This window comes from Pseudorca crassidens, chromosome 16 (assembly GCF_039906515.1).
Source record: "Pseudorca crassidens isolate mPseCra1 chromosome 16, mPseCra1.hap1, whole genome shotgun sequence".
NCBI classification, from domain to species: domain Eukaryota; kingdom Metazoa; phylum Chordata; class Mammalia; order Artiodactyla; family Delphinidae; genus Pseudorca; species Pseudorca crassidens.
In genome coordinates this window covers 78589831-78605154 of record NC_090311.1, presented here as the reverse complement: position 1 = coordinate 78605154, position 15324 = coordinate 78589831, and the positions used below count along the sequence as shown (strand labels likewise).

Sequence of the window (15324 nt, the reverse complement as noted above, 5' to 3'; positions counted from 1 at the left end):
AAGCATACAATGAGAAAAAAATATCTACACACACACACACACACACACACACACACACACACACGAACCTTGATTTAAGCAGGGTAGGCAGAGTTTTTAAATAAATCTGAACCACTTCCTGGGGCAAACACTGGTCATGATGGCTACATACATGAGTCTGAGCTGAAGTAATGTCGAGCTGTTGACAATGATGTGCTAATTCAACTCCTCTTTGGAGCACAGGATTAAATATGTAGTTATACAATTTCCACTGAACAACAATATTGCCTTTCTGGATTAAACTGGAAATGTGACTTGCAATCTGCACACTACATAATCTGTCTTCTTCAAAAACAAAACTCTGATAAGCCTCTAAGGCATCCCATTTCCACAACAGGTCTTCAGATCCACTGCTGGGCAGGATCCCTTGAAATCTGTAAGAAGGACTGGATAAACCTGAGGAAGGTTCAGCATCGCATGCGTTTCCCTGCAGGGTCTCTTCTAATTTGGCTAGTTGATCTGAGTCAACGGTACAAATATTGCAAGCTGCTTTCTTAGTTTTTTGTGGTATCTCGGCTCCTCCTAACTGATCCAAAATAAGTTTGTTAAGAATATTTAATATATGCTGCCGACAGTTTTTCAGGGCTGGCGATTTAAAAGCATAGAGCAAAGGGATGATCACAGATTTGGGATCCATGCAACAGCATATGCCGATGTTCTGAACACCCGAGAGAATCTGGACGCACGTGCTGCTCAAGGAAGCCTGCTGCAGTAAGCGTAAACACTGGTGAGCACACACTGCGATGCAACAGCACCGCTCGGGGTAATACACGTCTCCATCTGCCGTCTCTTCAAATGGGTTTTTGGAAACTTGGTTTTTAAAAGCCGAAACCAGCAGACCTGAGAGATCTCTGTGGTGATGCATGAGGTGGGAATATTCACACCGTCTGTGCCTTTTTCTTGTACACATTGAATGATGAAGTTGCTCTGATTTCACTTTTTTGACAGTGCTCATTATTTTCATCACACTATTGATGAGGGCTTTCAAATGTTCTGAGGCCTCAGGAGGAACCCCATCTCTTACAACCAGCCACTCCATTTGAAGAACTGCTGTTTCAAGTAAATGAAATCCATGATGCTGAATGAATTCTTGAACCAGATCCATGGCTTGACTGAAGAAGAAAGGATTTGAAGCTGCACTTTGAAGACAACAGATCAGGATCTGTAAAACTCCCTCTAGGAGCTCAGGTAAAAGAAGCGCTCTATGGCGATACTTGGAAAACACAAAATCTTCCTGAACCTCTTGTAGTGTTTTCTTTTGTCTTGGTGCAAAAGGGTCGGGCTGCTTTTCTAGGCAAGTTCTAATTTTTAAAGCTGCTCTAAGCAATTCCGTTAAATTTTTTCTAAGACTTTCTGGCATCATCTCTGCCATACTAATATCTACTGACATAAGATGCAACACTGTTCGAAAAAGCATCCGTTGAATCAAAGCCACTGGTTCTTCAGTCCAACCTGCAGAAACCATCCGACTCTCCAAATTGTCGCTGAGATTACAGCAGTCCCCAAAACCCGCTAGGAACTCAGTCAGTGTGGGCACTACACTGGCAGCTAGAGCAGAATTATGATTCAAGGTAATGTCAAACTTACAAACTTTCTCTAATAAAGATAACAGAACATGACATAAGTCAAATGGAGAATTGTTCATGTGACTGATGATAGACAAGGCCACTGGCTCACTTAAAATGTCAGTGTTTGACTCCTGTCTTGGAATCTTCTCTCTGGAATTTTCCAAAGCCATGGTATCAGGAGGGGTCTGTTCTTTGGTTGATAAGTGGTCAAGCTTAGCTGTAAGGTGGTCTTCTTTAGGAGACTGTGTTACAAAATGCTGCAGCGGATGGGACCTTCTATGCTTAGTCATTACTATACTTTTGTCATCTGAATTGACTTCTGAATCTGAGGTGGAGAGCTGCGTCTTTCTTGCATCTCTTACAGAATAGCGATGGGTAGTTTTACGCTGTCGTCTGCTTTGTTGAAAAACATTTACTTTTGCAGAAACCTGACCGGCTGGGGCACTTCCTTCTAAATATAATTTTTCCTGAGTAGATCTTTGAGAACTTGAGTTCTTTTCTTTGGTCAGGATTATATCAGCTGAGAACGGTAGATTAAAATCTAACAATATGAAGAAAGAAGAAAATTTAGAATACCTTAATATGTTTTAAAACTCAGTTTGCATAGGTGATTACCCTCTTACTTATCATTCACTTTAGGAGTTTATCCTCAGTATATTTTTATCATGGGGCTGATTTCCTTTAGCCTTTTGTTATGTCTCTACTCCCCTTCCTCCCCTTATCACTTCACTTCCTTATCCCGCTCATGTTAAGTACCAGGTGGCACTGGTTCAAAGGATACAAATTGATTCTGAAAACAAGGAGAACAGTGTTAGGAAAGTAATACTGGTATTTAGCGCTACTATTCCTACCATTTTACAAATCTCCTCCGATAATGCCATTAATTAAGACACAGGGGTGTATTATATTCTCAAAACAGTATTTAGTTTATAGCCCTGATATAACTTAGAAACTTTAAGATTTTCTAAAATTATTTTCAAATCATACAGTAGATACCAAATGTTCTCCAAGACTGAGGTTAAAAGAGTTATTCATTCACAATATCTACGGCATGTGCTACGCACTGAACTAGGCACAGGTACAGGCATTCCTGTTTCATCCTCAGTGCCTAGAACCTAGGGCTGCCATGTGGTCACCACTCAACACCTATCTCTTAGGGAAATGAATAAATTTTCCATACTAATTAAAAAGATAATGAAATTGGTCTTTCCCTTTGCAACAACACGTAATAAGATCTATACAAAGATACAGTTACAATTCAGAATGAATAAATTAAAAAATCTGTAAATAAAAGACTTGTGCTTTAATTAAGGGAGATTAAAAGGAGTCTGACAAATTCCATGTATGCAAAAGATGCAGGCAATGAAGACAACTTCCCCAAAAGGACACAAATTAGATTTCTTAAGTGATTAACAATTTGTGAATTCTATAAATTAAGAAGAAAACAAGAGCAGAATCAGTGAATCAACAAATATGTAGGATAACAATATTACAAGAACTCAGGTAACTCCCTAAAAGAGAGCTCCGTATCAGAAATACATTAAAAATGCATACATGGCATTAAAATACAATTCAGGAGATTTTTCTTTTTTTTTTTCAACCTGAGATATCCTTAAGCATCTCACAATTCGCATATTCCAGAAGTGGTCAAGGGGGAAAACTGTTAACCCCTCCACTGAAACATTTAAACTAAGTTTCATATACTTAATATGATATGTATACACATATTTTTATTTTTTCTGAATCAGAAATTCAAAGTATGTAAGTGTAAAAGTATGTAAAGTAAGGGTAAGAATTCTACCAAGTCCTGACAAAATATTACTTCAAATTTATCCTTTAAAAGCAACACTAGAAAAACTAAACTGCAAAAGTCATTGACGGAGTACTGGTAATGGAAAGCAGCCTTTAAAAGAAGCAAAGAATCTTTAATTTCCTTCTTCAAACTTTTCACTCTCCATTTCTCAAATACTAGGCTACACATCCGTATTTACTCCTTTTGCTGAGTGTTCTGCTTCTTCATCTATTTTCTAATCATCATTACATTCAAGGAATCCCCTAAGAAGGACCATGGTTTCTGTATTATTAAAAGAAATAAAAATTATTTGCCTAAAGAATTTTTCATATTAAGTATCATACTAATATATACCGTTCTGATTTTGAGCCGTATCAACCGTTACAGCAGAAGTAACTTTTCAATGGAACTTTTTTCCCCAGTGGAATTGTGGTAACACAGGTGATATGATAAAGAAAAGAAACATACCTGTTGCCTTTTCTAGTTGAACAGGTATCTTCCATACCAGTGGAAGGAGTGACAGAAGAAGGGTAAGGAGTTCTTCTCTACATGTCAATGCCTGTATTAGAAATAAAAGAATCCTTCATGTTCCAAGGTCATGAAATACATTAATTCCTAATATTCTGTCTTAAATTGAACCCAAAAATCCTTTTTCTTGAGAAGGAAGAATCAAGTTAACCTATTTTAAATCCAATTAAAGCTGCAATACTTTGCAACTTATAAACCCTGCCAATGACAGAAGAATGTAAGAGTATTTGACGGTATTTAGCACATTCTTGCTGATTTTTCCAAAACTAGCTGTTATTACCACCATGCACATTGTAAGAATTCCTTACCTATGAAAAAAAAATTTGCTAGGTGCAAATGAAAAGTTAAGCCCTATTAATTAGCAAACCAATAATGTAAGTTACTAGAAAAGAAAGTCTTCATGCAGTTAAATTTAAAACTCAGAGAACGCAATTTTAAAAAGAGAAACTGACATTATTAATAAAATAATATATCTAAAGAGAGAAAGATGTATTAGTGAAGGTCATCCAATAAATATTTATTGATTGCACACTAGGTCCACAGCATTTACTGTCTTACCCTTTCTGGAGGATATGGTCCAAGCCCTGCAGAAGGTCCCCTCATTTGGTCCACAGAATACATATACACAAAACAGTTAAAGAACAGAAGGCATGTAGTATGTGTACATACCCAGGTGTGGTATAGGCATTCAGTTTAGGAGTTAAGAAAAAGGAGCAATCATTATCAGTTAGAGGTGTGGAGGTGCTAGACCTGGAAACGTTGGGACATGGGTGGTCAAGGAATTAATGACAACTCAAGTTTAAATTCCTCACATCAATCAGTGGGGAGGGGGTCAGGGTGATACAATCAGATTTGCCACTACATAGAGGATGGAATTGGCAGGGAGGGGAAGGGACTGATCAGTGTCAGAGACAGGGAAACAATACAGATGAGAGATAATAATGATCTGAAGCCCTCGGATAGTAAAATTGAAAAGGAGGAGACATACTTGAGAAACTGTAAGGGAGAACTGAAATGACTTGCAGTTGACTACCTGTGGGAGTCATCAGGGCAGAGGTTAAGGACATGGGTGAGATTTCCTAGGGAGAGTATCAGGAAGACAAGAGAATTCTACCCAGAATGGAGCTCTGGAGAACAACATTGAAAGAACTGTGGATGGTGGACCTGAAGAGCAGCCTGCAAAGGAGACTGAGAAGTATTTTCTTCCCCCAAAGAGAAGCAGAACAAGAAATATCAAGGGAAGAGAGCAGTTCAGGAAAGAAAGGTCAACCAGGTCAAGAGCTGCTGTTCTTTAATTGTGTAAGATGATGGCAGGAAAGTATTTAGCAAGTAGAGGGTCACTGGTGACCTTAACAAGCAAAGTTTTAACGGAGTGATGAGGGTGCAGGTCAGATTACAATAGGCTGAAGAGTCGAAGGGAATGAGAAAGCAGAGACATAGATTCAGACTATCACTTTCTAGTGTCCTTGTTATGAAAAGCCTCAAAATTCTGCAAAAGTAAAATTTAAACTCCTTCTCAGGCTTGGACGACCTTTCATGACACGATTCCTACTGACTTGTCCAGTTGTAGCTCCCATCACCACATCTGACCCTTCCTCACATGTCCAGCTATTAAGGGTTTCCTGAACACCACTGGTCTTTGCAAACATCTTCCTCACATACACTGCTCTTGCAATTCTCTCACCATCCTCCCATCTGCCAAATGCCAACTCATTCTTCAGGTCTTAATTCCTCTATGGGGAGACTTCTCTAATCCCCCCTAGGTCAAGCTGGGTTTCATGCCTCTAATTTAGTACAGCAACCAACTTGCTGAACGGTTAATGTCTGAATGCCCATTTTCCTCTTTCATTCATTCAACAAATACTTATTGAGCCCCTACTATGTGCCAGACGCTTTGGATGTAGTGGTGAACAAGGAAGACGATACTCACATCCTTACAAAGCTGACACTCTAGCAAGGGAGACAGAAAATAATGGGCACAGATAAGAAAATTCCAGACAGAATGCTGTGCAACGGAGAAAATTAAACAGGAGAGGGAGGACAGCGTGATGGAAAGGGGAACATTTAAACTGGCCAGTCAGGATGGGCCACTTGAGCAGCTACTTAACTGATGAGAAGGAAGAATCCATGCAAAGACAGGGAAGCAAAGGGCTCACAGGAAGTATATAAAGGGTTGGGAATGGATTTGACTTTTCCATAGAACAGCAGGCAGTCCAGTGTGGCTGAAGCATAGCATTGGGGAGGGCGCTAGGAGATAAGCCTGGAAGGTCAGCGAGGCGGACAGTGCCAGATCCAACGTGGCCTTGGGGGTCATGTGAAGGAGTCTGGATTTATCTCTAAATACGATGGGAAACTTTTCCAAACACACTTCCCAGGCCTCTCTCAGAGCATGAACTCCAGGGCTCAGGCTCCAGTCCTTAGCAATCACCTCCCTTCTCTGCCACTCGATGCCTAGTACATAGTCAGATATCCATAAACATTACCTGCATGAATGACTTTGAATTCTGGATGTGAAGTAAAAATTATATCAAAGGGCCCCATTTTTATGTGCTTTACTTCAGAATTAATAAGACTAAAGATGTCTATATAACATTCACACGTATAGCTTGTACTCTGTATGTATCTCAACATTTTTTAAGATGCCAGCAAAAGATATAGTCTTTAAAAAAAAGTGTAAACCAACTTCGGGCAGGTCATTCCTGCAGAGTCCTCCTAAGCTGAGTCTTTATCTTCAGCAGATGAACTAATAACTTTCTAACAGAGCTTGGTGAAACCTCAAGGGTGTGTGAAGAAGTGCTATAGACATGCTGCCCTTATAATTCAGCCCTTGTTTCCCCACAGTACACTGGCAAATCACCACTGCTGTGTGAGCTGGCATTCCTGCCCCTGGCCTCTGCAACACACGGCCTGGAACTTCTCTCGCTCCTTCCCACTTAGCTCAGGGCTCAATATGCCAAATTAGGCAGTACGTGACACAAACAGATCCATTCCCTGGCTATTCCTAGACTGTCCAATCTACAGAAAGCATACGACTCCTCATTTAATACTTACACTTTTATGTTTCCCCCTGTGCAGGGAAAATGACTGTGTCATACATTTTTAAATTCCCCATACCAATAATAAACAGTGAAATCACTCTCATCCAGGTAGTAAGAAGCATATTGTAAGTACCTACCAGGTGCCAGGCACCATCCCTTTCACAATTCTATTGTTTTGACTGGATTTTATATTAAGTACCTATCCTAACCATTCAGAAATAGTGGTGGCAGGATGGGAGAGAAAGGGCAAGTTTACTGGGGGGAAAGGTTGAGATCCCAAACCAGAGGTGATGTTTAGGAAGCTACACAGGCAGGTGAGCACCAGATCAAGGACCTCAGGAATGACATGCTAAGGAACATGGAATGAAGTTATTTTAATTGGTATTAATGGTATTACTTTAAATTTTGGCGTGCTAATTAAATTTAATGCTCCAGACATAGCAGAAATATGTGTTATTTATTTATTCATTTATTCATTCATTCATTCATTTTGGCTGTGCTGCACAGCAGGCAGGATCTTAGTTCCCCAACCAGGGATTGAACCTGCACCCCCTGCAGAGGAAGCGCGGAGTCTTAACCACTGGACCACCAGGGAAGTCCCAAGTGCTATTTATTTAAGCCCTTTATTTCTTCTATCAGAATTTTATAATTATTTCTAAAATACATATATCTATACACACATATGTGAACATATCTTCAATAGTACTGTAAACAGAATCTTTTTAAAATTTCCTAGCTATACAGCTTTAGTTAAAGGAAACAATATATTTGACTTATATTCCATAACTTTGCTGAACAGTTTTCGGATGATCTTTTGGATTTTTCTGTACACATCACTTTAAAAATTTTTATTTCTCCATCTTTCTCACATTAAGCTGTCATTACTTTCATACTCCACTTTACCATCGAATGTTTTTAAAACATGATGTCAAACAGAATAGTAATAAAGAGTTATTCTTATATTGGTTCTATTACAAAGCTTCTGCCAATCTGAAGAATTAAAAATAATTTTGGTTTTTCTATACAAACAGCTCATACAACTCAACAACAAAAAAACAACCCAATCGAAAAATGGGCAGAAGACCTAAACAGACATTTCTCCAAAGAAGACATACAGATGGCCCACAGGCACATGAAAGATGCTCAACATCACTAATCATTAGAGAAATGCAAATTAAAACTACAATGAGGTATCACCTCACACCAGTCAGAATGGGCATCATCAAAAAATCTACAAACAATAAATGCTGGAGAGGGTGTGGAGAAAAGGGAACCCTCCTTCACTGTTGGTGGGAATGTGAATTGATACAGCCACTATGGAGAACAGTATGGAGGCTTGTCAAGAAACTAAAAATAGAGTTGCCATATGATCCAGCAATCCTATTCCTGGGTATATATCCGGATAAAACTATAATTCAAAAAGATACATGCACCCCTATGTTCACAGCAGCACTATTCACAACAGCCAAGACATGGAAACAACCTAAATGCCTATGGACAGATGAATGGATAAAGAAGATGTCGTACATATATATACAATGGAATACTACTCAGCCAAAAAGAATGAAATAATGTCATTTGCAGCAAGATGGATGGACCTAGAGATGATCATACTAAGTGAAGTAAGTCAGAAAGGGAAAGACAAATACCACAGGATATCACTTACATGTGGAATCTAAAATAGGACATAAATGAACTTATCTATGAAACAGAAACAGAGTCACAGACATAGAGAACAGACTTGTGGTTGCCAAGGGGGAGAGGCGGTGGGGAAGGGATAGATTGGGAGTTTGGGGTTAGCAGATGCAAACTATTATACATAGAACGGATGAACAACAAGGTCCTACTGTATAGCCCAGGAAACTATATTCAATATCATATGATAAATCATAATGGAAAAGAATATGAAAAGGAATGTATATATGTATAACTGAATCACTTTGCTGTACAGCAGAAGTTAACACAACATTGTAAATCAACTATACTTCAATAAAATAATTTTTTTTTGGTTTTTCTACTCTTTGTATACAAAACCCTCTATTAATTTATTTTTAGAGTTTTTGTCAAGAAGAGATGAATTCTGTCAAATGTTATTCTGATGTCTCAGGATAATTGTATGTACTGTTTCTCCCATGATGTCAAACATCATGCTAATAGTTTTTCTTGCATTAGACCAGGAGTTGCAAACTCACTTTGTAAAGGGCCAGAATGTAAATATTTTAGGCTTTGTGAGTCATATATGGTCTGTGTTGCATATTCTTGTTTCTTTCACCAATGCTTTAAAAACACCAACTCTTCTTAGCTTGTGTGCTGCTCACAAACAGATCACTGACAGCAGGATTTGGCCTGTAGGCCATAGTTCACCCAACCAGCCCCCGTTCCCTGTCCTCCTCCTCTCCCATCAAAAATGGTTATTAGGGCTTCCCTGGTGGCACAGTGGTTGAGAGTCCGCCTGCCGATGCAGGGGACACGGGTTCGTGCCCCAGTCCGGGAGGATCCCACATGCCGCAGAGCGGCTGGGCCCATGAGCCATGGCCGCTGAGCCTGTGCTCCGCAATGGGAGAGGCCACAGCAGTGAGAGGCCCGCGTACCGCAAAAAAAAAAAAAAAAAAAAAAAGGTTATTAAATGGCTGCAATACTCTTAGTTAAGACTCCAGGAAAACTTAAGGTGGTACCTAGTAGACCCTATTAGCTAGACAAAAGTACTACTAAGAATCTTGAGTGCGTTGTTCCACACAAGCCTTACATGCCCAAGGTAGAGAGAGGCCTGTATCAAAAACAATTATAGACTTGGCTTTGGGGGCATGGACTGAACTCCACTAAGGTTCAGAAGAAACTCACAATATTTTTAAAGAAGTTGTATTACTAAAAAATACACAGCTTGGACTAAAAGGGGCAGAGACAGATTAAAATGATGAGACTTCTGGGTGCCCACTTTTTTACAGGCAGGAGGCAGAATGAGAAAGCTGAAATTATGGGCTATGTATTCTGGAAAAGAGAGGACATCTCAGAGGGTGGAGCCGAGAGCCCTGGAGAACCAGAGACTAGGGAACCCCTCCGAAGGAACAGAAACATACTTCCTGCTTCCAGAGCAACGTGTGTGATGACGCACGCCTGGCTGCATTTCAGTGGATTCATGGCTGCTATGTGCCTCCTGTCACCTGCTTGCTGAATACAAGTGTGTAGTGTGGTTAACCTGTTCCTATCTCATCACTGTGTGCAGGGTGTGCGGGGGGCAGATTACTTGTCTTTTTACTCACAAGCCTCTCAATCAAGAAGAGCTGCAAACAAAGTGCTGCACTTGGAAGCCCCGAGGGCACCCGGAGTGACGCACATCGTGAGCTCAGGGACTTCGGGCCTATGCCACTGTGGAGCGTTACTTTGAGAGTTCTGGTAGGGAGCGGGTGTGGGAGGGACGCTAATAATCGTGGCCAGAGGGGAGACTACGTAGATAAAACGTGGCCACAGTCATTTCCTCCCATCAAGTGCTGGACTCTATGTTCCCATCTCTTAAACCTGCGCCGGCCTTGTGACTTGCTTTGACCAACAGAATGTGGCAGAAGTGAGATTATGTGACTTCCTGCAGCTTCCCCCTCACCCTCTTAGAATGCTTCCACCTATGGAAAGAAGCTGAGACTAGCCTCCTGAAAGACGAGAGGCCGCGTGGGTGACAACTGACGAGGCGGCCTGGCCAACGGCCCCATCCGACAGCCCTCAGTCTTCTGCCAACCAACTGCACATTCGGATGTAAGCCCCGCCGACACCACAGGAGCAGAGCCTGTGATCCCAGCTGAGCCTGTCTGAACTGCCCCAGAATCATGAGCAAATAAGTCATTGTTTTATGCCACTAAGTTTTTGGAATGTGGTTTGTTACACAGCAATCAACTGATGTACTCATTGCTCCTATCTAGTAGCCTGGGTGCACAGGGAGATAATACAGCGGATTATCTACTGCTGTCCAGTGGCTAACATTTCCACTGCAATCATACTCCCACTCCTCCAAGCAGTAGGAATGTCAGCATCCCCTACACTCCCCCTCACCCCTGCCAGACCAACCACACACAGATAAATCCTGGCATGTGTGTAAACAGAATCTGTGGAACTAGAGGTAGTAAGTTAAAGTTTATTTATTATTACCTTTACTAAATTTAACGTTTGCATTATTCTCCAACAGAAGCAATTCTTGCTAATAATATTATCAATGACTGACTCGTCCAATCTGAAGAATACTTTTCATTGCCTATTCTCTTACTTAAAAACCTCCCCAATATTTTCAGAATAAAATTAAGACTCCTTACTATGGTAGACAAGGCTTGCCATCACATGGTCTATGCCTTCCAGTCTCCCGACTAGCCAACCCCCCACATGCAGCCTTTGCTCTAACCCTACTAGCTGATCTTTCTCCAACCCTCAGTGTGTTTGCATTTGCAGTTCCCTTGGTCTAATGCCTCCTCCCCCTTTACATTGCCAATCCCTATTTAAACATGTCAATTTCTCTAAGAAGCATTTCCTGAGGACTCTCTCCTTTACACTCCCCAAATACTTTCACACTGTTTTGTCACCATTAAAAAAATATGTATCTGTCCATCCCTTCAAAAGCTATGAGCTCCCGGTAAAGACAGACTCTGCTCTTGTATTTCTGCATCTAGCAGAGATGCTAGCACATAGTAGGTACATAATGGTCTGCTGAATAAACCAGTGAATGAACTGTGTAGCCACAGTTTTAAAAGTCTGATTATTTTCCAATTATACTTATTTTATGTATTATTATGATAGGCCATTTATGTAGTGCTATATATTAAAGTGACAATGCTACAGGAATGTAAGAAGAATAAAGTACTCTCTTACACATAAAACAGCTATTTTTTAAATTACATTTTGTCCATAAATGTACAGCCTCTTTCAGTAAAACTTCATACTTTACTCAGTAAAATAAGTAACAACTTTATAGAACATCCATAGAATGTGAATAGGTATGGAAATTATACACACTGGAAATTTTAAAAGTATATTTATAACACATGGTTGTGTATATTAGCTCTTTTTTGGTATATTGTATTGGTAATAAATCATGTAATTTTCTACCAATTACATTAGAATTAAGCTATATATATGTTCATAATTAGGGTACAGAAAAAATTAGAAACCATTATTATCTAATATTACATGGAAACAAATCATTTTTATGTTGGAAGAGATCTTTTAAGTCATCCAACTAGATGCATTTATGTTACTGATGAGGATACTGAGATTTGGAGCAATTAAGTCACTAAAGCCACCCATCTAGTTGATATTGGTACCAAGATTAAAAAATCAAGGATAAGTCCATAAGAGAATGGACTTGAGGATATGGGGAGGGGGAAGGGTAAGCTGGGACAAAGTGAGAGTGGCATGGACATATATACACTACCAAACGTAAAATAGATAGCTAGTGGGAAGCAGCTGCATAGCACAGGGAGATCAGCTCGGTGCTTTGTGACCGCCTAGAGGGGTGGGATAGGGAGTGTGGGAGGGAGGGAGATGCAAGAGGGAAGAGATATGGGAACATATGTATATGCATAACTGATTCACTTTGTTATAAAGCAGAAACTAACACACCATTGTAAAGCAACTATACTCCAATAAAGATGTTAAAAAAAATCAAGGATAATTGTTACTTTTTAGGCTGGGCAGTTTTCAAGTTTACAAGTTTTCAAAAAACTTGTAAAGGTCTCAGTATAGGTCCACTCTAACTTTAACCATTAAAAAGGTTACGTTTTTGCTACTTAAGCAGAGCATTTTTTCCCTAAGAATAAGTAGATTAACATGTCTGTATATAATAAATTATGACCAAATGGGGTTTATCCCAGGAATGCAAAGTTGCTTCAACATTTAGAAACCATCAATGTAATTCACCTACATTAATAGGAAGATAATATGATAGTCTGAATAGACACAGAAAAGGCATTTGACAAAATCCAACATCCATTCAGGATAGAAACTCTCAACAAGCTGGAAATAAAAGAGAACTTCCTCATTGTGATAAAAGGCATCTAGGAAAAATCTAGACCTGACATCAGATTTAATGGTGAGATACTGAACCTTTTTCCCTAAGGTCGACACAAGGCAGGATGTGAAATTATCCTTTAAAAAAAAGAAGTGAAATTATCATTATTTACAGATGACATGATTGTTTACACAGAAAATCCTAAGGAAACCACAGAAAAACTTTAAGATGGATAAATAAATTTAACAAAAGCATAAGACACAAGGTCAATGTATAAAAATCAACTGTATTTCTATGAGCAATAAACAGAAAAATAAAAATTTTAAATGCCATTTATAATGTCATAAAAAAGAATAAACTATTTAGAATAAACTTACCCCAAAAAATATAAGACCGCTACACTAAAACTGCAAAATACTGCAGAGAAATTTGAGAAGACTCAAACGGAGATTTATACCATGCTCATGGATTAAGAAACTCAGGATTGTTAAGATGTAAGATGTCAATTCTCTCCTAATTGATTTCTGGATTCAACAACATCACAAGTGAAATCATAGCAGGCCCTTTGTAGAAATAATAAGTTGATTCTAAAATGTATATGGAAATACAAAGGATCTAGAATGTTCTTCAAACATTCTTGAAAAAGAAGTACAAATTGGAGAACTTACACCATGTAATTTCTAGACTTACTATAAAAGCTATAGTAATCAAGACAGTATGGTATTAGTGAAAGAACAGGTGACAGGTAAGGAGTAGAATAGAGAGTCTAGAAATAAACCATAAATATATGGTCAACTGATTTTTAACCAAGGTGGCAAGGTTTTTCAGTGGGGGAAAGAACAGACTTTTAAGAAGAAATGTTGCTGGAACAACTGGGTAACTATAAAGGAGAAAGGGGCAGAAATGAATCGTAACTCCTACCTCACACCATACACAAATATTAATTCAAAATGGATCACAGACCTAAAAGTAAAAATAATAACAAAAAAGCCCCTAGGGGGGAAAACATCAGAGAATATCTTTGCAGCTTTGGACTTGCAAGACCAAGATTTCTTAGACAAGATACAAAAAGCACTATTCACACAGGAAAAAAATTTTGCTTTTCGAAAGACATTGTTAAGAAATGAAAAGGTGGGACTTTCCTGGTGCTCCAGTGGTTAAGACCGTGCTTCCACTGCAGGGAGCATGGGTTCCATTCCTAGTCAGGGAACTAAGATCTTGCATGCAGAAAGAAACGAAAAGGCAAGCCACAAAGAAAGTATTTGCAATTTAACAAAGATTTTTATCCAGAATACTTAAAGAATTACAGCAACTGGATAACAAACGAATAACCTGACTTTAAAAATGGGCACAAAACTTGAACAGACATTCACAAAAGAAGATATACAGATGGCCAATAAGCACATAAAAAATGCTCAACATCATTAGTTGTCAGAGAAATGCAAATTAAAACTGCAGTGAGATACTACTTCATATTCACTTAGAATGGCTGATACTAAAAAGACTGGCAGTGTCAAATATTGGAGAGGATGTAAAACAACTGGAATTCTCATACACTGCTGGTGAGAATGAAAAGTGGCACAACCACTTGGAAAAACAGTTTGGCAATTTCTTATAAAGTTAAATACCTACCCTTTGCCCAGAAATCATATGCCTAGATATTTACCCAGGAGAAATGAAAATATATTCACACAAAGACATCTATAAGAATATTCACAGCAGTTTTATTCAAAATAGCCAAATGTAAACAACCCAAAAGGTTAAACAACAGGTGAATAGTTAAAGAAATTATGGTATATCCATACAACAAAATACTAACCAGAAACAAAAAGTAGTGAACTACCGATTCAATCAACATGGATGAATCTCCGAGATACAAGAGTACATACTGCGTGATTACATTTACGTGAAGTACTAGAACAAGCAACACTACACTTAGATGTTAAAAGTCAGAACAGTGGTTATCTTGCAGTGGGGGAAGGAGAGTGGCTGACTGAAAAGGAGTATGACAAAACTTTCTAGGGTGGTGGAAATGTTCTAACCATCGACCTGGGTGGTGGTTACAGAGGTGTATATATTTGTCAAAACTTATCCAACAATACACTTAACATTTGTGCATTTACTATATGTAAATTATATATCAGTAAAAAGTCTGCTTAATTCTGTATATTAAATATCTGTTAATAAAGCAAAAGTATTGCATAGAAGGACAAGGGCTTAAACTGCCTCCTCTCTAGAGTATCCAAGAAGTGTTCCAACTCATGAGAAGCACAGATACAAAAGTTAAAGTTCCATGTGGAATCTAGAAAAATGGTACAGATGAACCAGTTTGCAAGGCAGAAACAGAGACACAGACGTAAGAGAACAAACGTA

The 15324-nt window shown here is 38.9% G+C and overlaps 1 protein-coding gene across 4 annotated transcripts in view; it reads right to left on the bottom strand.

Annotated features, from left to right (window-relative positions):
* The window catches only part of LYST (lysosomal trafficking regulator), a 192825-nt gene that overhangs the window by 130439 nt on the left and 47062 nt on the right, over positions 1-15324 (bottom strand). For all 4 annotated transcript variants that reach the window (XM_067711027.1, XM_067711028.1, XM_067711029.1 and 1 more), the window contains 2 exons: positions 3868-3958; positions 69-2148 (listed from right to left, as the gene is read on the bottom strand). In XM_067711027.1, the coding sequence (XP_067567128.1) occupies positions 69-2148; positions 3868-3958 (2171 nt within the window). The remainder of the gene's footprint in view (positions 1-68; positions 2149-3867; positions 3959-15324) is intronic.